This window comes from Acomys russatus, chromosome 6 (assembly GCF_903995435.1).
Source record: "Acomys russatus chromosome 6, mAcoRus1.1, whole genome shotgun sequence".
Taxonomy (NCBI): Eukaryota; Metazoa; Chordata; class Mammalia; order Rodentia; family Muridae; genus Acomys; species Acomys russatus.
In genome coordinates this window covers 53,526,516-53,547,816 of record NC_067142.1, presented here as the reverse complement: position 1 = coordinate 53,547,816, position 21,301 = coordinate 53,526,516, and the positions used below count along the sequence as shown (strand labels likewise).

Below are 21,301 nucleotides of genomic sequence, written 5' to 3'. Positions count from 1 at the left end.
GGGTCATGTACCACTCCCATCCTTGGCCCTGGCCTCAGCCCAAGAAGCAAACCTAGGCTTTGTAATGCACCTTCACCCAGCAGCTGTCCTAGAGCTGATCTGGCAGCTTTCTATTGTTCCGTTCCCTCCCACCCAACCCATGCCTGCCCTCCTCGGAGCTACTCCCCCACCCCAAAGACCCTCAAGGCACCTCTCCCCAGGACTGGCCCTCTGGACATGCTGCTTAGGCCACAGTTCCATGCAATGGAAGCTTGTGGAGGTGGAGATGGGCACCTCCCTCCCCAACTTTGAAATGATGGTTAGAACTCACTTATCTCTTTCCACTTTGTCTCCCAACCAACCTAGAAACCCGAGGGCCTCTGGGAGAGCATGGAATGGTGCACCCTCCTCCAGGCCCAGGCGGGGGTGTACCTATTGTGTAGAGGAAGAGCAGCAGCCATGCAGGCAGCATTATGGTAGCCCAGTAGAAGCTTCTGAAGCGAGCAGCCTTCTGTAAAGGCTGAATCTAGTGTGTCTTCCTTGCTCTCTTTTCTACCCAAATGGGTGGATTTTACTAAACAAATACTGAGTGTGTTCTGTTTGCCAGGGCACAGCCTGAATAAAGCCGGAAGCATCCTTGCCCTAAACTTTGCAAAAGTACCATGGATGTTGCAACTAATATGCAGAATAAGAAGGAGGAGCCCATCCTCTGGTTGCCTGCCATTAGAGAAAAGGAGCAGGGCAGCCCCGCCAGGGTGGTAGACCCTTGGGATCCTGGGGTCCAGAGGAGCTAGTAACATAGTTGAAGAGGGAAAGAGGGGACAAAGGGAAAAATAGCTAGACTCCCCACTCTACTATCCACCTCACAACCATCACATTAGAGATTCCATCATCGTCTCCATCCCCCTTTGTATAAGAAAGACCACTGTGCCCCTGAAATAGCTTGATCAAAACATTATAGGAAGTAACAGGAGCGCTATTCAAGATTAGATCATGGAAAAGCATGAAATGGGATGACGGCCCCCACGAGTCCCACACATCAGAGCCCCGCCCCACCCCAAGTCTAGGATCTGGGTCCCAATACAGCACAGCCTGGATGGAGACAGAGGAACTTGCTCTGGAGAACCAAAGCTTGTGTTCTGTCTGTCCTGTTCCACCCTCATTGGCTTCAAGATTTCTCTCTTACACCAAGGGCCAGGTTTTGTTGTCGTTGTTTGTTTGTTTGTCTTTTAATAGAGCCTAGAAGACTCCTTTCTGCCACACCCCCCTTTGTAAAAGAAGCATAAACAGAACAGCCTAATGGGCAAAAAGAGAGCTCAATGCAGGTTGTCAAAGCTTCAGCAATGCTGTCTTGATGGAGCTCCGTGTGCTCCATCAGTAATGGCCTCAGGTGATATCATCCCCATGGTAGAAACAGCTCACTCAATCTCAGGGTGTCTTTGGACCACTCTCTAAGGGGTGGAGAACATGACCATCTTAGTCTGGAAAACACTTGCCCTATCACTCAGCTTTTAATTGTGCCACTCACAAAGGCTTCCGGTCTAAGTGTCTTCAATGAAGAACACTGCTAAGCACCAGGCTTCTCATGTCCAGAGAGAAGTAAAGCGAGGGTATTAGGGCCTCTACAGTGTGTCCCAGGGGCAGCAAGTGGCACTCCAGGTGGCAACTTGACATGCCTCCTCTTTCTTTCAGACCCATGCTCTTTGTTAACAAGGACTGTGCCCAATTTACAGAGCACTCGCCCTATTACTCTGGCCTGAATTCCAGACTCCAACTGCAAAGATTTGCGGGGCCAACCAGGGAAGCACTTAACCCAAGAACCCAGGCTTCACTCTCTCTTTAAGGGTAGGTAAAGGTCACTCTCTAACAGTGACAGCTGGTGGGTTTGTCTGTGTCTGAGTCATTCTTCTCTTCCAAAAGGAAACCATGTACCACTGGCCTCATCTTCATTACCCAAGCTGTGCAGTCGGTTGAGGAACAGACACAAGGGAGGCTGGCCTAGGGCCACAGCTGAGAAAGGCTGAGGCCCAATGCAGGGGTTCGCAGTCTTAAGAGTATATGTGAAGAAGAGCTCAGAAGGAGGGTGACGGGGTATATCTGTGCCTGAGGCCTCATCAAGGGAATCTAGAAAACAGAATTGTCATCTTAAAGAATCAATGTTGCATGATTTCTTCTAGAGAGATATGAACAAAGAGATATTTGTCCAAGACTAAGGATTTATTCTACCCAAGTCTAGCTTAGGGAGACAGTGAGTCTGTTTGGAGTTATCTCCTTCATCTCGAGTGATTCAAAGGCTGCTGCATCAGTGGAAAGTTCATCCCAGCATGGGGGACAACTTAGAATAACCGTGCCCCTGGAGCTCCCTTCAAAACGTGCAGATAGCTTCTTCCCCAGTGATTATCACTGCTTATATAACCCAAGGGAGGAGGCCTCCTGCATCCTGTCACAAGCTCCCTGTACCTTTCTATGCTATATAAGTGTCTTGCCTCCCTCCTGAAGGAAGTATTTGGATACAGAGGAACTGGCTACACAGCAAAAGGGACTCGAGACCCTCACATTAGATGGGCCAGGGAGAAAGCACCATGAGAGGCCCTCAGCATGAGACCATTCAGAAGACTGAGCCCGCAAAGAGAAACAGTTGCTGGGAAGTCTTTTCGATACTAGTCATGGTGTGGGGCGGAGAGGGGGCACAACCGGGGGCCAGGACTGGCTCATGGGACTTCTCTGGAAGCAAAGTCAAATGAGAGGAAGGTTGTCAGGCCACACGTGGCAAGGCCAGGAGTGATAAGACTGAGGAAGAGAAGTGTAGTACTCCAGAAGGCAGGAGAGACAGGCCAAGGGAGGAAGGGCAGACAATGCAGAGAGGGCCAGTAGAGAGCATGAAGGCACAGAAGGTGCAGTCACCAAGACAGAGCCCAAGCGGAGTCTCCCTGATGCCAGGGGCACTGCTAAGTCCCCTTCATGTACAGCTCCCATCTCTCCAGTTCTCTGAGTACTGACATCCGAGGGAGCCACGTGGACAGGGACCAGGATTGTTCTAGTTGTGCATATCCGGCATCAGGGACCCACGGGACGTTTGGGAACAGAATGTGTTATCTACAGAGACTCCAACAGAGTGAGGTCAGCTTGGCCCACAGTCAGAGGCTCAGAGGGAATGTAGATTAAGTCCCGCCCTCACTGCTCTTGCAATGTCAAGGCCAGGGAAAGGTGCACTTGGAGAGATGGAGGAGACAGATCTGCTGTGCAGCACATCTGGGCCAAGCTAGGTGCTCTGTGTGCCAGAAAGGCCCCAGTGACACGCAAAAGGCTGGTAAACACTCCCCAGCAAATAGCTCTCATAGGTTAGTGGAGGAAGTGCACAACCCTCACAGGCCCGGCAGGTGCTGTTGGCACAGGAGAAATCTGGCACTTGACATATGGCACGGCCACACCCCATTCCTATACCTGGGCGTAGAGTGACTAGGGTGCCAAGAAATTCCTAGGTCAGGGCTGCAGTCAAAGGAATCCTAGTTATCACCCTGTGCTCAGGCACCTCAGTGGCACCTAGAGGATGCTTGATAAATGTGCACTAAATGAGCAGGTGGCATTAATGTCCACTCACATTTTAGCTGGAGCACCTTGCTGAGAACCAGCCTGGCTGAGAGCCTAGGCCTGCCAGCGAGGTGTGGCACTGAGAACCAGCAGACTCCCCAGGCTCCATGTCTCTCTGGAAAGTTGGGAAATTGCCGTGGCTTTTAGAAGTAAGAGGGTATAAGGGTATCCTTTGTACTTAACCAGTCCTTATGTAAAAGTAACTAACATTTATGTTTAGGATACTTGGGATATGACTGTGGCCAGCTCTGGCATTTGATTCAGTCCAAGTTGTTTTTCACTGGGAACCAGTTTTGCCACCTACATGAGTGATGTCTCTCATGCCACCTTTTCCTAAGCTTCAAGTTGGAGCTCAGAGCCCCAAAGGGGTTTTCTCATTTATTATATGATCCAGGAATATGTCAACTACGTGGGGGAGGATTTGGGAAGGCAGGGGAAAGACACCAGGTATGCTGTGTTTAAAAATGGGGCTACTGGCAAAAGTGCTATGGGATGAACTCACAAGGTGTGGGAAAGGCTGTCCTATCTGTCTTCATACTAGAAAAAAAAATGATCTGCTCAGTGTTCAGCTACAAATAAAAGGAAAGCTTAAATAGAAAGGCACTAGATTCCCCTCATTGAATGACCACTCACTGTCCTAATTAGCTTTAGCTCTCAACCTGGCACAACCAGGAATCTTCTGGGAATCTAAAGGAATTACCTAGATCAAATTAGCCTGTAGACATGCCTATCAGGGCTTGTCTCAATTGTTCATTGATACAGCAGAGTACAGCCCACTGTGGGTAGCACCATCCCTGAGGCAGGTGGTCCTGACATAACAACAAAACATAAACCGACTTGCCAGCCAGCAAACAACATTCTCCATACTGCTGCTGCACTTCTTTGGCTGTGAAGTGAGTTTCCTGGTGGAGGTAATGCAGTGTGGAATTGCAATCAGGACTACTTTCAGGTTTCTGCCTTGAGTTCCCTCAATGATGATCTGTGACCTGGAATTATAAGCCAAATAAACCCTTTCCTCCTCCCTTACACTGCCCTTTGTCTCAGTTACTATTCTGTTGCTGTGATAAAGCACCATATCCAAGGAAACTTATAAAAAGAAGGCATTTCATCTGGAGGCTCATGATTCCAGGGAGTTAGAGTCCCTGACTATCAAGGCAGGAAACATGGCAGCAGGCAGACAAGCATAGTGCTGGAGCAATAGATGAGACCATCCATGTTGAGGCAGCAACACAAGGAGAGAGAGGAACACACACAGGGAGGGGGATTGACATGAGCTTTTGAAGCCATCGAGCCCCACCCCCCGCCTCCAATGACACACCCTCCTCCAACAAGGCCACACCTCCTAATCCTTCCCAAACAGTTCCACCAACTGGGAACCAAGCATTCAAATGTATGAGGCTATGGGGACCATTCTCCATCTAACTACCACACTTTTGGTTGGGATTTTTTTTTTTTAATTATAGAAATCAAAATGAAACTAAAACAGTCACCAAATAGAAGTCTACAGCATTTCCACAGGAAGTGTCCTTGTGAGTCCCACACATATGAGACTTACTGAAGATCTACAGTTAGCAGGCACATGCGAGTAACCCGCACTCAGCTGGTTTGACTACTGGGAGGGCAACAGTAGAGGCAGGAAGGACTTCCAGCAATGCTCAGTGCTACATTAGAGAGGTGCTGACTCAGATGCAGCTAATGCTGAGATCTGGCACCTGCTCTCCACGCACCCCAGCATCAAAACAGTTTCTTCATGGTGGGACTGGGAGCCTAACAGATGCCAAATTTATTTCTAGCTCATCAAAGTGGATTTGGGTGTGTGGTTTTTGGCTCCATTAAGTCTGAACTACATCAGTGCAGCAACATATTTTGGCATTAAGTACAAATGAAACTTGGAATCTATTGAATTCCACCTCCAGAAAACCCAGCCACTTTGTGAGCATTCTACCAATGCTTCCTGCCATGACAAGGAAAACCTCCACAGCCTGCACAGAGCTCAATCACATAAGGAGCAAGCTTGGCCGGAAACATATAATTGTTTATAGTACCCATGCTGGACCCTGAGATTCCTCCCTTCCCACTCCCTCCCTCCTCTGCCTTTCTCTCCCCTCCTCCTTCCCCCCTCCTCTCTCTCTCCCTCCCTCCCTTGTTCCCTTCCTCCCACCCCTCTATCCCCACTCCTCATCCCTCATGCCTCCTTTTACCCTCTCTACAGTGGCACTCAGAACATCCCATTGGCCCCTCAGTCTTGAGACATATGTAAAACTCAACTCTGACGTCTATAAGCTCCTGACCCATCATCACTGCCATGACTTTAAGAAAGATGTTCTCCAGCCCAGCCCAGCCCAGGCCCTAGAACCCCTGCAGAGGGAAGAAGACTCACACCTTCTGGACTACTTTTCTCATTCACTCAGCCTCAAGGTGCTAAGGATCTTGGTGGTAGAATGTTCTAGAGAACAGGACAATCCAGATGTGAAAGTCATTGTCCAAACTGATAGACAGGAAGCCAACCAGCAGCCAATATTTCTAGGAAGGACTCTGAAGAACAGATCTAATGTATGTTCTCTTTCTTTCATACCCCACCAGCTGTAAGAAATGGTAACATCCCTAGCTAAAACTCTCTTTTTCCTCCCACTTTTCCTGCCAAATCAGAGACTAGTGTGGAGGATAGAACTCATTCACCTTTATCTCGGTATACTTTCTCCATTGCATTCCAGGTTCTTCCTGGGAAGACTAAGGGTCTTACTTGTACATATTATCACCCACAGCAAAGACCACACAACTGCCGCCACAGTCTGCTAACAGTCCCATCCTCTATGTGCTACTTACTTCTATGTTTTCAGATACATCCTGCAACCCAGCTACTTTTGGGGAATTCCTGTACTCACATGGCAAACCATCCACCACAGAGCCAGTCTACCTCATATAGAGCAAGGTGGGCCAGCCTGGGAGTTTCCCCAGGGTCACTCTACTTTCTGACAGCAAACCTTGGTTATGTGTCTAACCACCCCATAGCAGGAGGCATGCAAGCTGTCACTAGAGCAAAGAGGCACAGCATACCATACCACATGAGAGAAGGTAGCCACATCAGGATTGCCCCAGCAAACACCAGCCCCTCAGAGGGATTGGTTTCCATCGTACGTATCGTCACCCAATAGCAGAAACTAAGCAACCACTCTAGATTTACACTCGATCCTGGTTAGACACCAGTTGCATTACATGAACAAACATGTTTTCACCTCAGACAGGGCACCAATGACAAATCAAAAACACTTCTACCCAAATCTGGCTTAGAGATAGAGTGAGTTCACTAGAGTGCACAGAAGAGCATGGGTGAGTTTATTTATAGGTACATGGATGACTTAACAGCAGGTACATACCGAAAAGTCCATTTCAACATGAGGGGTGACACAAACGCTGTATCCATGGAGATCTCTGCTGAGCTAGCAGACAACTCTCCTGGAGTCTCCTGGTCCTCAGCATTATTTATATAACCTCAAGGGAGGAGGATTGATAGTCTTGTAACCTTAGGCTTCCTCGGCTTTTTTTTTTTTTTTTTTTTTTTTTTTTCCTTCCCTCAGCTCATTTGCTTCCTTACTTTTTTTTTTTTTTTTTTTTTTTGTTTATATATGGGTACTTTGCCTGTGTGCAGGTCTGGGTACCATACATGCATACTGTACCTCCAGAGGCTAGAAGAGCGTGTCCTGAGGGTCAAGTTATGTGGGTGCTGGGAACTAAACTGGGGTCTTCTATAAGAGCAGCAAGTGCTTTAAACCCCTATCTCTCCAGCCATGGTGTCTCTAGTCTTATAAGCCTCTTTCTTGAATGTTTCTATTAATAGGAAGTCACCTTATGTCCCAGACTGGCATTGAACTCATGACAACCTTTGCCTCCCACTTGCCATGTGAGGCAATTACAAACATGAGCCACTATGCTTAGCTTCTTTTCTATTTCTTAAGAGAAGCTTGGCCACATTCCCCAACCTCCTTTGTAGTCAGTTGTGGTCTTCCTATTACGTTCCAGCTGCAGGACAGATGTGATTGTGAATAAGAGTAACTAGGGCTGCTACAAGGACAAACCATGGGACCCTCCCACCTAGGATCTTCAATGAACACCACATAAGGCACAGTCCCTTAAAGCCTACTCCAAAGATTCTGTGGTGCCACTCACCTCTGTTATCTCAGTGACAAATGAGGCCTTGAAAGTGTCATGGGTTAAGAGGAAGCAAGGACAGGGACAGGAATTGTGAGCCTTCTCTAGGAAGGGGCCTGAAAGAGGTTGGACAGAAATAAATGCCATATTCTACTTGGATCCCCTCCAAAGACAGAACATTAAGTCAGGAGGCCTCAGGAGTCACATTTGGCAGGGAGAGCTCTGGTGCTGGTGGCTCTTGTGTCACTGTTTCATAGGCTGCTGTGGTTGCTTGTGGAACAGTAATGGTTCCCCTGGGACTTGGAAGATCTGGCAGACATCCTTGGCCTGGTGAATATACAAATTTGAATAGCCAGCAATCCTCACAGGATACCTTTGCTGTGAGTTTTCCCTCCTCCTCAACTGCACAGAAATAGCTGGAGATTTACAATGGTCTGCGCATACTGTGCTTATTCCTAAAAAAGAAGGACAAGTTCAGATAAAATCAGCAGATATAGTTTTTTTTTCTTGCAGATACAATGTAAGCAGACCATAACTATAGCTGGTCTGACATACTAGTTAAAAGAAAGATTGGAAGTCGCATAGTAATCAAAGTGTCAATGATAAAAGACATCTCTACACTTCACAGGATAAAGCTTTCTTGGGTATCTGTAAGTCAAAGAAGGGTAACACAGGAGTCACCATATGTAGTCTCTAACAAATGTACATCAGGGGGTCCCTAGGATGGGAACCACATAGTCTCTCTGGCCAATGGAGCTACCAGGCATCTACTACAGCGCATCACAATGTGGATTGCCAGGATGCTGAAACAGGTCACTTCAAGGTTGAATGGAGGCCACAGTCAGATTCTGGGAACTTTTATGAAATGATCCACCCTTGTTGACAGGCTTTAGCATATCTGTGGTCAAACAGACCCCTGGGGACACAGGACATTCTCTCTCATTCTCTCGGGCTCTGTGCAGGCAGTGGGTAAAGACAGTTTCATTGTGGGCCAGACACTAGAATTTATACTCCTGGAATCAAAGGCAGAGTCCTACAGCCATTTTTTAAATGTCTCCATTCAGCCTCTGCCCACAGCATTATCACCATGGAACAAAAGCAGCCTGAGACCTTTATGAAAAACATCAGAATTACGTCAACTTGGAGAAAAAAATACTACTGGTGTGTCTTCCTGTCTGTTCTGAACATTATTGTATGTGCACTGGTGTTTTGCCTGCATGTGTGTCTGTATGAAAGTGTCCGATCTTGGAGTTACATATAGTTGGGAGCTGTCATGTAGGTGCTGGGAATTGAACCAGGGTCCTCTGAAAGAGCAGCCAGTACTCTTAATCACTGAGCCATTTCTCTCCAGCCCCCGAAAAGTTTTAATATATCTAGGTGTCATGGCTCATACCCATAACCCCAGAGCTTGAAAGCCTGAGATGTGAGAACTGCCATGAGTTCAAGGCTAACCTGGGCCACAGAATTGTGGTGGTTTGGATGAGAACTGGCCTCCATAGTCTTGGGAGTTTGAATTCTTGATCCCAAGCTGTGGGTGCTGTTTAGGAAGCTTTGGGTGTGTAGCCTTGCTGGAGGAAGAGATGGGGGCTGGCTTTGAGATTAATAAGCCTCAACCATTCCTCCCACTTCCCTGCTTTGTGCTGACATTTGAAGATGTGCGCCCTCAGCTACCTGCTCTGGCTGCCCTGCCTTCACAACATGGTGGACTTTAACTCTCTGGAACTGTAAGCCCAAATAAACTCTCCCAAAAGTTGTGTTTTATCACAGCAACAGAAAAGTGAAAAGAGTGAATTCCAGGTCTGTTGGAGGATGGTTTGATGTATTTTGATGCTAACTAAGAAAGAGTCATCACCTGGGCGGAGCAAATGAGATAGGCGTGGCTAAGGTTCCCAGGCTTGGAAAGGCAGAATCTTGGGAAGAAGAAGGCAGGAGGAGAAGAAGAGAGACAGGAAAAGAAAGGGAAGGAGGTCGCACCATCATGGGTTAGGTGTAAGAAAGCACAAGTCCGGCATGGATTGGACCAGATGAAGAACATTGGCATATGGATGGGAGGTAGCTTGCTTAGAAGCAGATGGCATGGGATTGGGGTAGATATCCCATGCCTGCTCCACTATGGGAAGTAGTTTAGAGGACTGATGTCTGCCCTACCCCAGGTTAACTAAGGCTATTTTAAAATATAACAGGTGTCTGTGTCTTGATTGATTGCTAGCGGGTTAGAATATACTGCTGTAATAGTAATAAGTATAGGTGTGATAATAAACAATTATTAGGCTGCACAGATAATTTAAAAACAACACAGGTCAGCTTGGGCTACAAAATAAGACTTGTCTAAAATAATAGTAATGAGATAGAGGAGGAAGTGCAGTGGGGAGATGAAATGTTTATTTAGGTTCACAAATTAATTCCCCAGCTCTTCAAAGACATACCAGAAACAATGATGACGTGTTTGGGTGCACCATAAGAAAGTAGAAAAGAAAAAGAATAGAAGGCGGGGGCGGGAGGGGCACTTGTTTTTTACTCTATAAACAGGTTCCCACTCCAAGTTGGTCGTTTTTTTATCTACTTGTCTGACATACAGTCCAGTATGCCCGTATATGTATGTATACTTGGCTAAAAAGGTAGCTCAGGTAACATCTGCACTGCTGAGCAAAGGGACCATTGCTTGCTGCTCTCCGAGGCTCTCAAGTTAATGGAGGAGAAAAGAGACAGCTGCTCTTACAGCCTTGAAACTGTTTGGCTAGAACTACGGTTCTTTCATTTACATGTAAGAAAATCAGGCCTGCACAGTTCAGCCCCACACCCCCTCTCCTTGTGTGAACCAGCGTGAAGCATGATGTTGGAAGGGGGTGAGCTCTGAGGCTGTCAGTGGAGAAGGGCCTTTGTTGGAAATCACTACCTGGCAGATGTATCCAAAACGGCTGCAGGTGGCTCTTGAGGAAGCTGGCCCTGGAAGGACCCAGAAGTCTCATGAAAGCAGAGCTATGAGTGAGGTGAGTGGGTGTTACCTTGTGTGGTGCATGCTTCACACATATCCTGGGTTACTTCCTATCCTACTGGCCTGCCTGCCCTCAAAAGGCTCAAGCTGGTCTTTTCTGGGCCAACTAGTAGCCCTGGAGACAGGAGAGACGAAGGAAATGTAAACACCAGTGAGGAGAGAAATCGGGTTCCCCAACCCAGATTCTGTGTGCCTCCACTCTCCATGCTAAACAAATACCAGTCACCGTTACCCTCAACATTACCTTCTGTATTGCACACACACACACACACACACACACACACACACACACACACACACACACACACACATCCAAGTCTTCTTGTCATAAACACTATTCAATACTTCTTCTTGCTCCAGCCTTCTTCTGCTGTGAAGGAAGAGCCAAGAGATGGGGTAGAGGTGGGTATGGGGGTGATATTATTGAAGAAGTGGGTGCCAAGGAGAAGCCACCCATCTGTGACCCAGCTTCTCCTAGTCAGCAGGTGAGACCTCCTACATCAGGAGCCAAGGCTTGGCTTCTCCCAAGCTGTGTCTCTGTCCCCAAATGGCTGGCTGAGGTCCTCAGCAAGCCCCAAGCTTAAGGCCTTGTGGCTTCGGAACCTGGTAAGAGCCTTTGGTCTCAGGGGCAACAGCAGACAGGCCCAAAGCCGGTGACACTCCAGGCCAGCCTGTGAGTCCTGGCATTGTGACCTCAGCTGTTCCGCACATAAAGAGGTGATCACCCTACCCTTGCATAGGATGGTGGCTTGGTCCCAGGGGGCTGTTGTGGGGAACACTCTGGCTCTTCCATCATGTCAGCCAAGAGGGCGGAACTGAAGAAAACTAGCCTGGTAAAGGAAGCATGGTTCGGGGCACTGTGGGGCCTCTGTGGGCTCCTGCAGAGTGGAGGCAGGACAGAGAGGATATTGGAAATGATCCCGTGAGCCTTCCAACTTTCTTTCTTTGTTCAGGGCACAAAGCAGTCTCTTGCCTGGAATGAGGTGTGAAACCGATGCCTGGCCTTGGGGTGGGAAGGAGAGAGGCCTGTGCTGCTCCCATGTAAGACCCCATTGCTCTTCACGACTGCTCAAAGTCCCGGAGGCAGCCATGGCCCGCGTCTAACTGGTGGAGCTGAGGCTCAAAATATAACCGTGACAGATTATTAAGCCCACTTTATAGACGAGGACGTGGAAGCTTTGGCACTAAGACGCCGGCACTAGTATGGCTAAACAACAGGACAGCTGAGACTAGAACCAGGGTCACTCTCTTGAAACAATCCTCTGGGGCTTTCCTAAAAGTTGTTCAAAAGGGCTTTCTCTGCTGGATGGGCACGTGTATGCTCATTAGGAATGGATAAAGACCAGAAGCAACAGCTAGAAGCAGACACCATCCTGGGCCCATGGGAGCCTGTGCACAAGTTCAGTTCAGAGTTCGTTGCTGTGCGGCTTCTCGCTAGGCTTGTGTTAACTTCTTCTGGTCCTGACACATGGCCGACAACACTGTGCCCTTCTCTTTCTGTAGAAAAGGAACTACAAGGCAGTTTGCCTGGAACTGAAGCCAGAGCTGACACAGGTAAGCTGGTTTGAAGCTATGCTAGCAGCCAGGCTTGAGACCCATGGGGAGGTAATTGGAGATGATGGGTCATTTTCTATTCCTGGTGGCCAAATCCTGTCCTTGGTGCTTGAGGACATAAAAGAGATATGTTTCTGTTCTCACAGCTCTTCACACCAGTAGCCAGTCAGATACACAAAAAATAAAGAATGTCAGCTGTGTTGACCTGGGATGTGGAGAATGATGGTTTGGAGACAGCAGTGAATGGTTGTTTTAGACAGAGTGGTTGGGAAAGGCCTCCCCTGAGGCAAGGGCACAAGGACTAGATGTTGGCAACGCAGAGTCTGAGGAAGAACCTTCTAGGTGGAGGGAAGCTGCAGCCTGCGCTGGAGAGAAGCTTGGCTGTGCAAGCAAGCAGGAGGGGGGGGAAGAGCAGGAGGGGGGGAGAAGAGTTGAGGCCCACTGAGCCAGAGGAGGAGTGGAGGGCACTTCTGCACAGGCAGGGCCACCAGCTTTTCTTTGTGCCTTGTCTCCAGGGAGGCACAGAACTTAGGGTGGTCTCTCTAGCGTCTGTAATCCCAACCCACACCTACTATTCCCAGTACGTCTGTATGCCTGTTTCCATCCACAGATAAGTGATTACAAAGGAATTAAACAAGAAGGGCTATTCATCAAAAAAGGGATGACACAGGATCTGAAGGTCAGTGTTTGGGCCCAGGTGGCCTGGGGACAGATAAGCATGGTGAAAGGATGGCTAGCTAACTTCTGAGTATTGGTACCTGCTGGCACCTGCAGCAAGGAGACTTCACTCTGGTCTTTTTTTTTTTTTTTAACCTGTTAGTTTGAAACTATTGTGATTACCTAGAAGTTGCAAAGAATGGCATAATGAATTCTAGCACACATTTCCCCAACATCCCCTAAATGCTGGCAGTTTATCAGCCACTTTATTCTGTTTCTGTCTGCCTCTCTCTCTCTCTCTCTCTCCACACACACACATACCCCTTCATATCTATAGGTCCACACCTTTAATTCAACCAATCTGTGATTAAAATATTTGGTAAAACATTACAGATATTTTTCCATCATGTCCTAAGCCAGTGTAGCATGTATTTGCATATCGTTTACATGTCATTTGCATCATATTTGCATTATGCATTTAAGTGATCCAGGCAGGGCTTAAAGCACAGGATGTAGGGGATGTCAGCATTGGCAAATCTGGGTATCTGCAGAGTTCCGGGAACCAATTCCTCTCAGATACTGAGGAGCTCCTGTGTGTAGTTACTTCCTAGTCTACCAGTTCTGGATAATGCGTGGGTATCCTGACTGTATCTCCCTTTCCTGGGCTCTTCTTCCCTTGGTCTTCATCACAGAGGGTCCTGAAACCAATCCTCCATGGATACTCAGCGTTAATGACAGCATACATTCTCTGAGCCATTTGAAAGTTAAGTTTACTCAAATCTTTAGTGCGTATTTCCTAAAGTCAAACATGTTCTCTTACGTATTTGTGTGTGTAATTGTCAAAATCAAGTCATTAACAAAACCTTTATTTTGATGTCATTACTTTAGCAACAAAATCTGTTGGACTGTGTTGTAATCCCCGTCACATGTTACATCTAGTCTCTCCTCTCCTTCCCCCAACATCGCCTCCCCTCTCCTCTTCCTCCTCCCCTCTTTCTTGTTCTCCTCCTCCTCTTCCTCCTCCTCCTCCTCCTCCTCCTCCTCCTCCTTCTTCTTCTTCTTCTTCTTCTTCTTTTCTCTCTCTCTCTCTCTCTCTCTCTCTCTCTCTCTCTCTCTCATCTCTCTCTTCTCTCCTTTCTCTGGTGTATATGTGTGTACATGTACATGCACTGTGTTTCGCCAGTATGGAGTTGGAGTTAGCATTTATGGGCCTCCAGATATTGGTGTTGGAGTGGAACACAGGTCCTCTAGAAGAGCAGCAGGCATTCTTAACAAGACTCCAGCCCCGTCAAGCCTCTTCAGTGTGAATTACTTTCAGTGTTTATTATTTTACTGATAACCCCTTACTTTCTACTTGTCTGCTGTTTCTAGATTTAGGCTGGGTGTCTCGGGCAAACCTTCCAAAGCTATGCTCTTTTCAGTGTGTCCCCAAGGACCTGCCCTTGTCGACTTTATCCTGTGTCTCTTAATTTTTTTTTTTTTCCCTCAGAGTGAACTCAGGGAGGTGAGGAAAGAACTCAATGAAAAAATGGAAGAGATAAAAAAGGTACTATGATTAAGGCTTCAGCCAGAGAAGAAAAGCAGAGCTTTGTGGAAAATGGAGCTGCTGGCTCTGAATAGTACAGGAAAACAGGACGTGCATGGCAGAGCAGGAGCCTACTCACACCTGGACCCTCTAGTGTCTCAACCCTGGGCAGAGCAGAACATTCCATTTTTCTCCCATGCCTCTTTTCAGTTAAGGACTCCCTCCCTGTATTAAGGTTGGGGTGATGTAACCTCAGCAGTAAGAGTGAAGAGGGGTTCACAAGGAATTTGGAGACAGTCACAGATCCTTAGGCATCTCCTGGAGCAAGGGGCACAGAAAGAGCTCTCTTGTTTCTATGATACACTCACGTATGGCTTACTTGGGGGATAGGGGACTGAGCAAGAAGGTGTAATTCAAGCTGTGGTCTGAGGTCCGTATGGCGGGACCTGTTCCCTGGACCCTTCATGGGCTTCTTAGGAAGAAAGCGAGTGAGTTATGCAGCCCATTTACTCATCTGTTCCCAAGATCCAGCTGCTGCCCTTGGCTTATGTAGCATTCTATCCACCTGTCCCCCAAAGTCAGCTGCTCTCCTTTACTTAAAAAGCCCAGAGGATTTTGTGACTGGCTTAGGCAACACGCTTTGTGCCTTGTTAAATCAAGCTTTTCTTCCTCATTAGATAAAGGATCTAATGGACAAAGATTTCGATAAGCTTCATGAATTTGTGGAAATTATGAAGGTAAGCTTCACTGTAAGCCTTCCGTGGGTCACATGGGAAAGAAATGATGGAAGAGATGCCAGGCCCCTGCCCGGAGGTACCTGTTGCCCACTAGACAGAAGTGGAAGGGAAGTTACAGGCTGTCTGTTTATTAGGGGTTAGGGTAATGAGTGCGAGTGGGTGTTAGAATCCTTAGAGAGAAGTTGAGCCTTAAGGCCTGATGATTATGTTGCAAGCTTCATGTGAGGGTAAGGAAGGCCCAGTGTCATTTCCCCTTTGACTCAGGAAACAAGAAGGAAAATTCGGACCAAATGTTAGTCTGTTTCAGAATGACTTGTAACAAGAGCCCCAGGTGCATGTTCAAATGGGGCCTGAGTCCCTGTTCCCACGCCCCACCCCCACCCCCCAGAAGCTTGAGAATCACTGTGTAGAAGCCTAAGCAGGCGAAAGGCAATATGTAGAGTATTTTCAAGAGTTCCAAAGGACAGTAGGCTTGCCGGATAATTAAAATTCATGATAAACGCACAGTCATCAAATCAGGGTGGCTAACAATAAGAAGAGAAATGAGGGGATGTGAGTACATAACCCTGATGGCTTCTTTGCCATCCCAAGAATCCCCCAGGAGCATATTAAAAACACCCATACACCCAGCCTCCCTACAGTAGAGAAACAGATGATTACAAAATGTATATATGTGTTTATCTATGTGTATCTATGTATATATGTGTGTGTGTGTGTATATGTAGGTGTATAAAGACAGTCTTCATAGTACACACTGACCTCCCACTTTTGATTACTCCTGCCTCGCCCTCTGAGTGCTAGAACTGCAGGCACACTCCTCCCCACCCTTGGCTGCTTCACAAGTGATCTGGATGTGTGCCCGCAGACACGAGCCAGGTCCTCCAACCCTCCAACACACCCACCAACCTCAGACGCACATTGGAATGAGATCAGAGAATCTTGTCTTGCTTCTCCCCCTTAAATGCAGCCTCTCCTCACAACAATTAAGTCAAAATCTTTGAGGGTGAGGGCCCAGCACCAGTGACTTAAATTTTCCCATGGGATTCTAGTGTACACTTAAGGCTGAGAACCATATTTCCATAAAGTTTTTTTTTCTTTTTTTTGGGGGGGGGGGAGAATTCAAGCCAGGGTTTCCCTGTGTAGCCCTGGACTCACTTTGTAGACCAGGCTGGCCTCAAATTCAAAAAGATCCGCCTGCCTCTGCCACCCAGAGTTCTGGGATTAAAGTCTTATGGCCACCACACCTGGTAAAAATGTCTGTTTTATTTGAAACAGATTTCTCTATGCTAGGAGATAGAAAAAGAAGTGTCTTGAGTAATTTTGGCAAGCTGCTTCATATTTGAAGGGCAGAAAGAAAAGTTAGCTTAGCAAGTTAGACAGCCCCCACTTCCCTTTACCAGAGGACTCGCATGAAACCTGGGCTGGCCATCAGCTACATCTGTGTAGGGGGCCTAGGTCCAGTCCATGCATGGTCCTTGGTTGGTGCTTCAGTCTCAGCAGGCCCTTCCAGGCCCTGCTTAGTCAGCTCTGTCGGTCTTGTTGTGGAGGTCCTATAACCTCCAGGTCCTTTTCTCCTTCCCCCCACTTTCCCACAAGGCTCTGTACATATCACCCAATGTTCGGCTGTGAGTCTCACCATGTGTTTCAGAGTGCTGCTGGGTGGAGCCTCTCAGAGAACAACTTTGCTGGGCTCCTGTCTGCAAGCATAGCAGAGTATGGTTAATAGTGTCAGAGGTTGGCTTTCTCCCATGGGATGGGTCTTGGGTTGGGTCAGGGATTAGTTCCCTTAATTCCCTTAATCTCTGCTCTATCTTTATCCCTGCCCATCTCGGAAGCAGGGTCAATTTTGGGTTGACGTTTCTGTGGGTGGGTCAGTGTTCCCCTCCCCCTACTAGGAAACTTGCCTAGTTAGAGGGTGTTCTTTTCAGTCTCTTTGTCCCCTGCTACTTGGAGTCTCTGCTAGAGATCCCTCATATCCTCCCAAGAGCTTACCCTGACTTAGGTCTCTAGTTTTTTGCAAAGGGCACGTGCTGTTCTATATTAACATGCAAACACCATAAGCATTTTATTAGTAGCCACTCTGGGTATGAAAAAGCACAAAGAAAGCTATTTCAGGCAGGGAACAGCTTGGGCACAGCAGGAGAGGCCTGTTTCCCTGGTCAGTGGGGAGACCAGCCATGGAGTGGGGTCATCTTGGGGGAGCTTGAGAAATAAAACTGCATAGGCACACAGTGAACAATGATGGGTTCTAAGAAACAGCTGACAAGCTGGGACTTGTCTAGGAGATTCTTAAAGAGCACACAGGGAGCAGCTGCTGGCAAGGTGGCCTGGGAGGTGCGAGCAGGTTGGGAAGATCTGGAACTGCCTCCAGCTGGTATGGAGAGGGCTAGAGGAGGGTGTAGGGAAGAGGGGAGAATCTGGAGATACAGTGGTTCTTGGTGTCCATGGTGACACCCGAGTTTCCCTCTGGATGTACAAAGGCAGTGGAGAAAATGATGAATATAGTGGGGGAGTGGAGCTCATCTAAAGTGGGGAGGGGCTTGCTGAGACTTGTAAGAGTAAAGGACACTGTGTATGCTTGGCCTGAGGGGCATATTTGACCTGAAGGAGATTTTGTTGCTATTTCCATGGATACTAATGTTTACAAATACTCACACAGCTGTCCTCAAAAAAACCCCTCCCTCCAATGGTAGGGGATCTGGTGCCTTTGTCAGCTTTCTACACCAACTAACCTGGCTCAGGGTTGTTTTATATCAGAATCACTTTCACTGGCATAAATTATTTTTATTTATATTTTATGAGAACCGAACCCACACTCAGTTCTCTTCGTGGTGAAGACTGTCACTTCCAGCCTCTGCACCCTTCGTGTCCACTGTTTTTTCTCTCCAGCTTTTCCCATATCAAATTCTATAGGTTATCTTTACTTTTTTTTTTTTTTTTAGTTCTTAGTAAATGACAAGTGAGCTGTATTGTTTTAACTACTGTCTTCTATTTCATTCTTATGATTTACTTTTTTTTTTTTTATGCTTGTGTATGTGTGTGTGTGCGTGTGAATCCCTGTGGGGTGGGGGTGAATGCACAAGGTGGCGGAAGCATTGGATCCCCTGGAATGGCAGTTACAGGCAGTCTGTGAACTGCCTGGCGTGACTGAAGATGCTCTCTTAGCCACCGAGCCATCTGTCCAGCCCTCACTTCACCTGTTTTATTTTTTGGTCTTTCTACTGGAACTGTGCTGTTTGGGGGGGGGGGGGATGTTAAACACTGGAATCAAAGAGTCTTTGAGGTCCCAACATGTTTTCTTAGTTGCATTGTTTCATAGGCCGATGCTTCATATCTGAGGTCAGCCAGAACAGCTCCTGGCCTCTGACTCCCCTAGAGGCTATGGTCAGTCTGTTATCCCTCTGTGCTCGAGTCTCATCATAGACGAGGGTAGAAGGTGGCTTTCAGGGACATGCTCTATTCACCACCTCCACCAAGTCGAGTGAGCATCCTTGATGTAGGAGGCAGGAGTGGTTTGCAGACAGAGGGGGGAAGAGGGACCTCCAAGCTCTTCGGAAGGGGGATTCCAGCCTCGGGTTCTCTCTTGAAGGAAATGCAGAAGGATATGGATGAAAAGATGGATGTTTTAATAAATATACAGAAGAACAAGCTGTAAGTGTCACCCTCCTCCCTTCACTTTGCTCGGTGCGCAGGGTGCCGGGAGAATGCACCCCTCCAGGAATTGTCTTGGCTCCACCATTACAATGGCTGGAAGTCAAGGCCTTCTGTGCACCTGTGTACTGGTAGAAACAGTCTTCCCAAATCTCTGCTCCCCTCCCCCGCCGCCCCCCCCCCATCCCGACCCACCAGTCCCCTTCAAAAACAGCCAAAGGAGCAACATGAACTCGGACAGATAGGAAAGATGGACAATGACTCCCAGCTCGGACTCAAGAAAATGGAAGACTCCAGTGGGGGTTCATTAGCTAGAGACAAGATGATGATGTCACAAAAAGCAAAGAACGATGTGCTGGATTCCCTTCATTCATGTCAGAGTTGCTACGTAAGTGGACTGCTGCCCGCCCTCCGTGCTGGTTCTGGAGCCCTGGGTTGCTCCTGCCCGGAGTCCCCCAGCGCTCACTGTATCGCCAGCCCTTGGATGCATCCCTTAGTCTAGCAACCTTCAGTTGCCTCGTCTCCTGCGCTGTGGCGAATCTTAAGCCATGATTGTGCAGTCAGCCCTTAATGTGCCAACTTCCAAATTCCGCTCAGCCATTCCGCCCTTTTCTCTAGCAAAGCCTGATCAGGTTGCCCGGCAGGCTGGCCAACTTGAACCAGGAAAAAAAAAAAAATGATCTTTCTTGTGCCGTTTCTGTCCTCTACAGGAGAAATGTTTGTTGTGTGCCCTAAAGACCAACTGCAAACGGGGGTAGGTAGATCCAAACGAGAAGCTCTTTCTCTCAGCTGGGTGTCTTGTTATCCCAAAGGGAGTATGCTTTAGCTCCCTTTTGCAGCAAGGCCCATCTGTGGTTGTACAGGGAATAGGGGCCATGAGTGGATTCTGCCACCCAGCATACCCACCCAAGGCGTAGAGGATGTGGCACGAGGAAAGAGGATTTGGGTGACCAAGCCTAGCGTTGCTGTCCACAAGTTCTCTCGGTGGGGAGGGTACAGCGTTCCGCGGTAGCTTCAACCTGGCCCCAGGTTCCCCCACGTCTCTCCCACCCGGCAGGAGACCATCACTCCACGCCTGGGCGCCCTACTCACCTTTGTCATCTGGAGCTGCTTTCTGATTTACCTGTACTTGAACCCCGACGAGATGGACTATGTGCTCCCAACCTAGCAAAGCCACGGAGCCTACCTGCCTGCGGCAGCACCGGTGCGTCCTCTCCCCTCGCCGTGAGCTGCGCAGCAGGGGTTTCCTGTACTCTTAAACACCCTCCCACCCTCACCCTACCCTACCCCAAACCAGGCTTCCAGATGGAGATTAAAAACTTTCATTTAAAGTCAAAAGATCTTCACCATTTAAAGAAAAAAAAATGTTTATTACATATACAGTGTTCTACCTGCATGTACTCCTGCACACCAGAAGAAGGAACCAGATCTTACAATAGACGGTTATGAGCCACCATGTGGTTGCTGGGAATTGAACTCAGGACCTCTGGAAGAGTAGATGGTGCTCTTAACCACCGAGGCATCTCTCCAGCCCCGATCCTCACCATTTTGAGTACCGGCCCAACATTTGCGCCCCCGGAGCATTACTTTTATTTTCTTGTTCTAAATCAGTATATTCAGACCCCACCTCCTCATCCTCTCCCTGTTGGCCTGGGAGACATTTTATCTGAGTGCTCCCAGGCTTGCTTGCCTCTCTCCATTCCACTGGGCCCTAAAAAGTCCCTAGCTCAGAGCTCCCAGGAGATGTCCAAGATATGGAGCACCCCGAGGGCTGCCCTGCCTACTGATTGCCACATTCTTAGTTCCTGCAATGTGCCCTGGATGTCGTGGGTAACTCGGGCAACCTCGAGCCTGGCAGGACTGCCCTGCTCCACCCTGGATCTTATCACGGGGGTGGGCGGTCTGATGCCTTCCTCAGGCTCTGGAGAGGCTCACCTGCTTTCCCCGCTCCCTCCCATACTCAGTCCCTCCCTCCCTCCCTCCCTCCCACATTCAGTCCCTCCCTCCCTCCCTTCCACACTCAGTCCCTCCCTCCCTCTACTCCAAAGGAGCAATGTCCTTTCGAAGACCTTCACAAACTGGAGAGGAGCTGAACATCAGGTGACACGCGCCTTTGATCCCAGCCCTCAGGAGGCGGAGACAGGGAAATTCTGTGAGTTCAAGGCCAGTCTGGTTTACAAAGCAAGTTCTAGGCCAGCCAGAGCTGCACAGTGAGACCCCGTCTCAAACAAAAACAAAGATGAGCCTGTGACCGTCAGCCTCTCCTTTTCTACTCTGTGCTCACCTCAGGCCCCTAAATGAGGGAAGACAAAACTGGCTGCTAACTTGACAGGAGAGGAAGACATGTGGAGAAAAATGATATTTTAGTGACTATTCCACTGATGGTCAAACTCTTTGGCTTTGTTTTGATGGGTCTCTGTGTTCACTCCACACCAACTCCCTCACCTTTTTATTTTGTTGGAT

At 48.1% G+C, this 21,301-nt stretch overlaps 1 protein-coding gene across 2 annotated transcripts; it reads left to right on the top strand.

The window, feature by feature from the left end:
• Positions 1 to 11,508: 11,508 nt before the first annotated feature.
• On the top strand, positions 11,509 to 20,006 carry Tex35 (testis expressed 35). Of its 2 annotated transcripts, XM_051148251.1 has the most exons (9): positions 11,509 to 11,547; positions 12,218 to 12,268; positions 12,879 to 12,947; positions 14,415 to 14,471; positions 15,128 to 15,187; positions 18,777 to 18,838; positions 19,037 to 19,226; positions 19,549 to 19,592; positions 19,896 to 19,956. In XM_051148251.1, the coding sequence occupies exons 1-9, from the start codon at positions 11,509 to 11,511 to the stop codon at positions 19,954 to 19,956; spliced, it is 633 nt and encodes a 210-aa protein (XP_051004208.1). The 2 variants fall into 2 exon arrangements, with proteins under 2 accessions (XP_051004208.1, XP_051004207.1); XM_051148250.1 differs by lacking the exon at positions 19,549 to 19,592 and having other exon boundaries at positions 19,896 to 20,006.
• Positions 20,007 to 21,301: the final 1,295 nt, after the last annotated feature.

What these genes read in the sequence shown, in the direction of transcription:
- Tex35 (XM_051148250.1), top strand. Translation starts at nt 11,509, where the DNA reads ATGTCAGCCAAGAGGGCGGAACTGAAGAAAACTAGCCTG. An exon ending in AACTGAAGAAAACTAGCCTG is followed by an intron (nt 11,548 to 12,217) that starts GTAAAGGAAGCA and finishes CTCTTTCTGTAG; the next exon opens with AAAAGGAACTACAAGGCAGT. An exon ending in TGAAGCCAGAGCTGACACAG is followed by an intron (nt 12,269 to 12,878) that starts GTAAGCTGGTTT and finishes TTCCATCCACAG; the next exon opens with ATAAGTGATTACAAAGGAAT.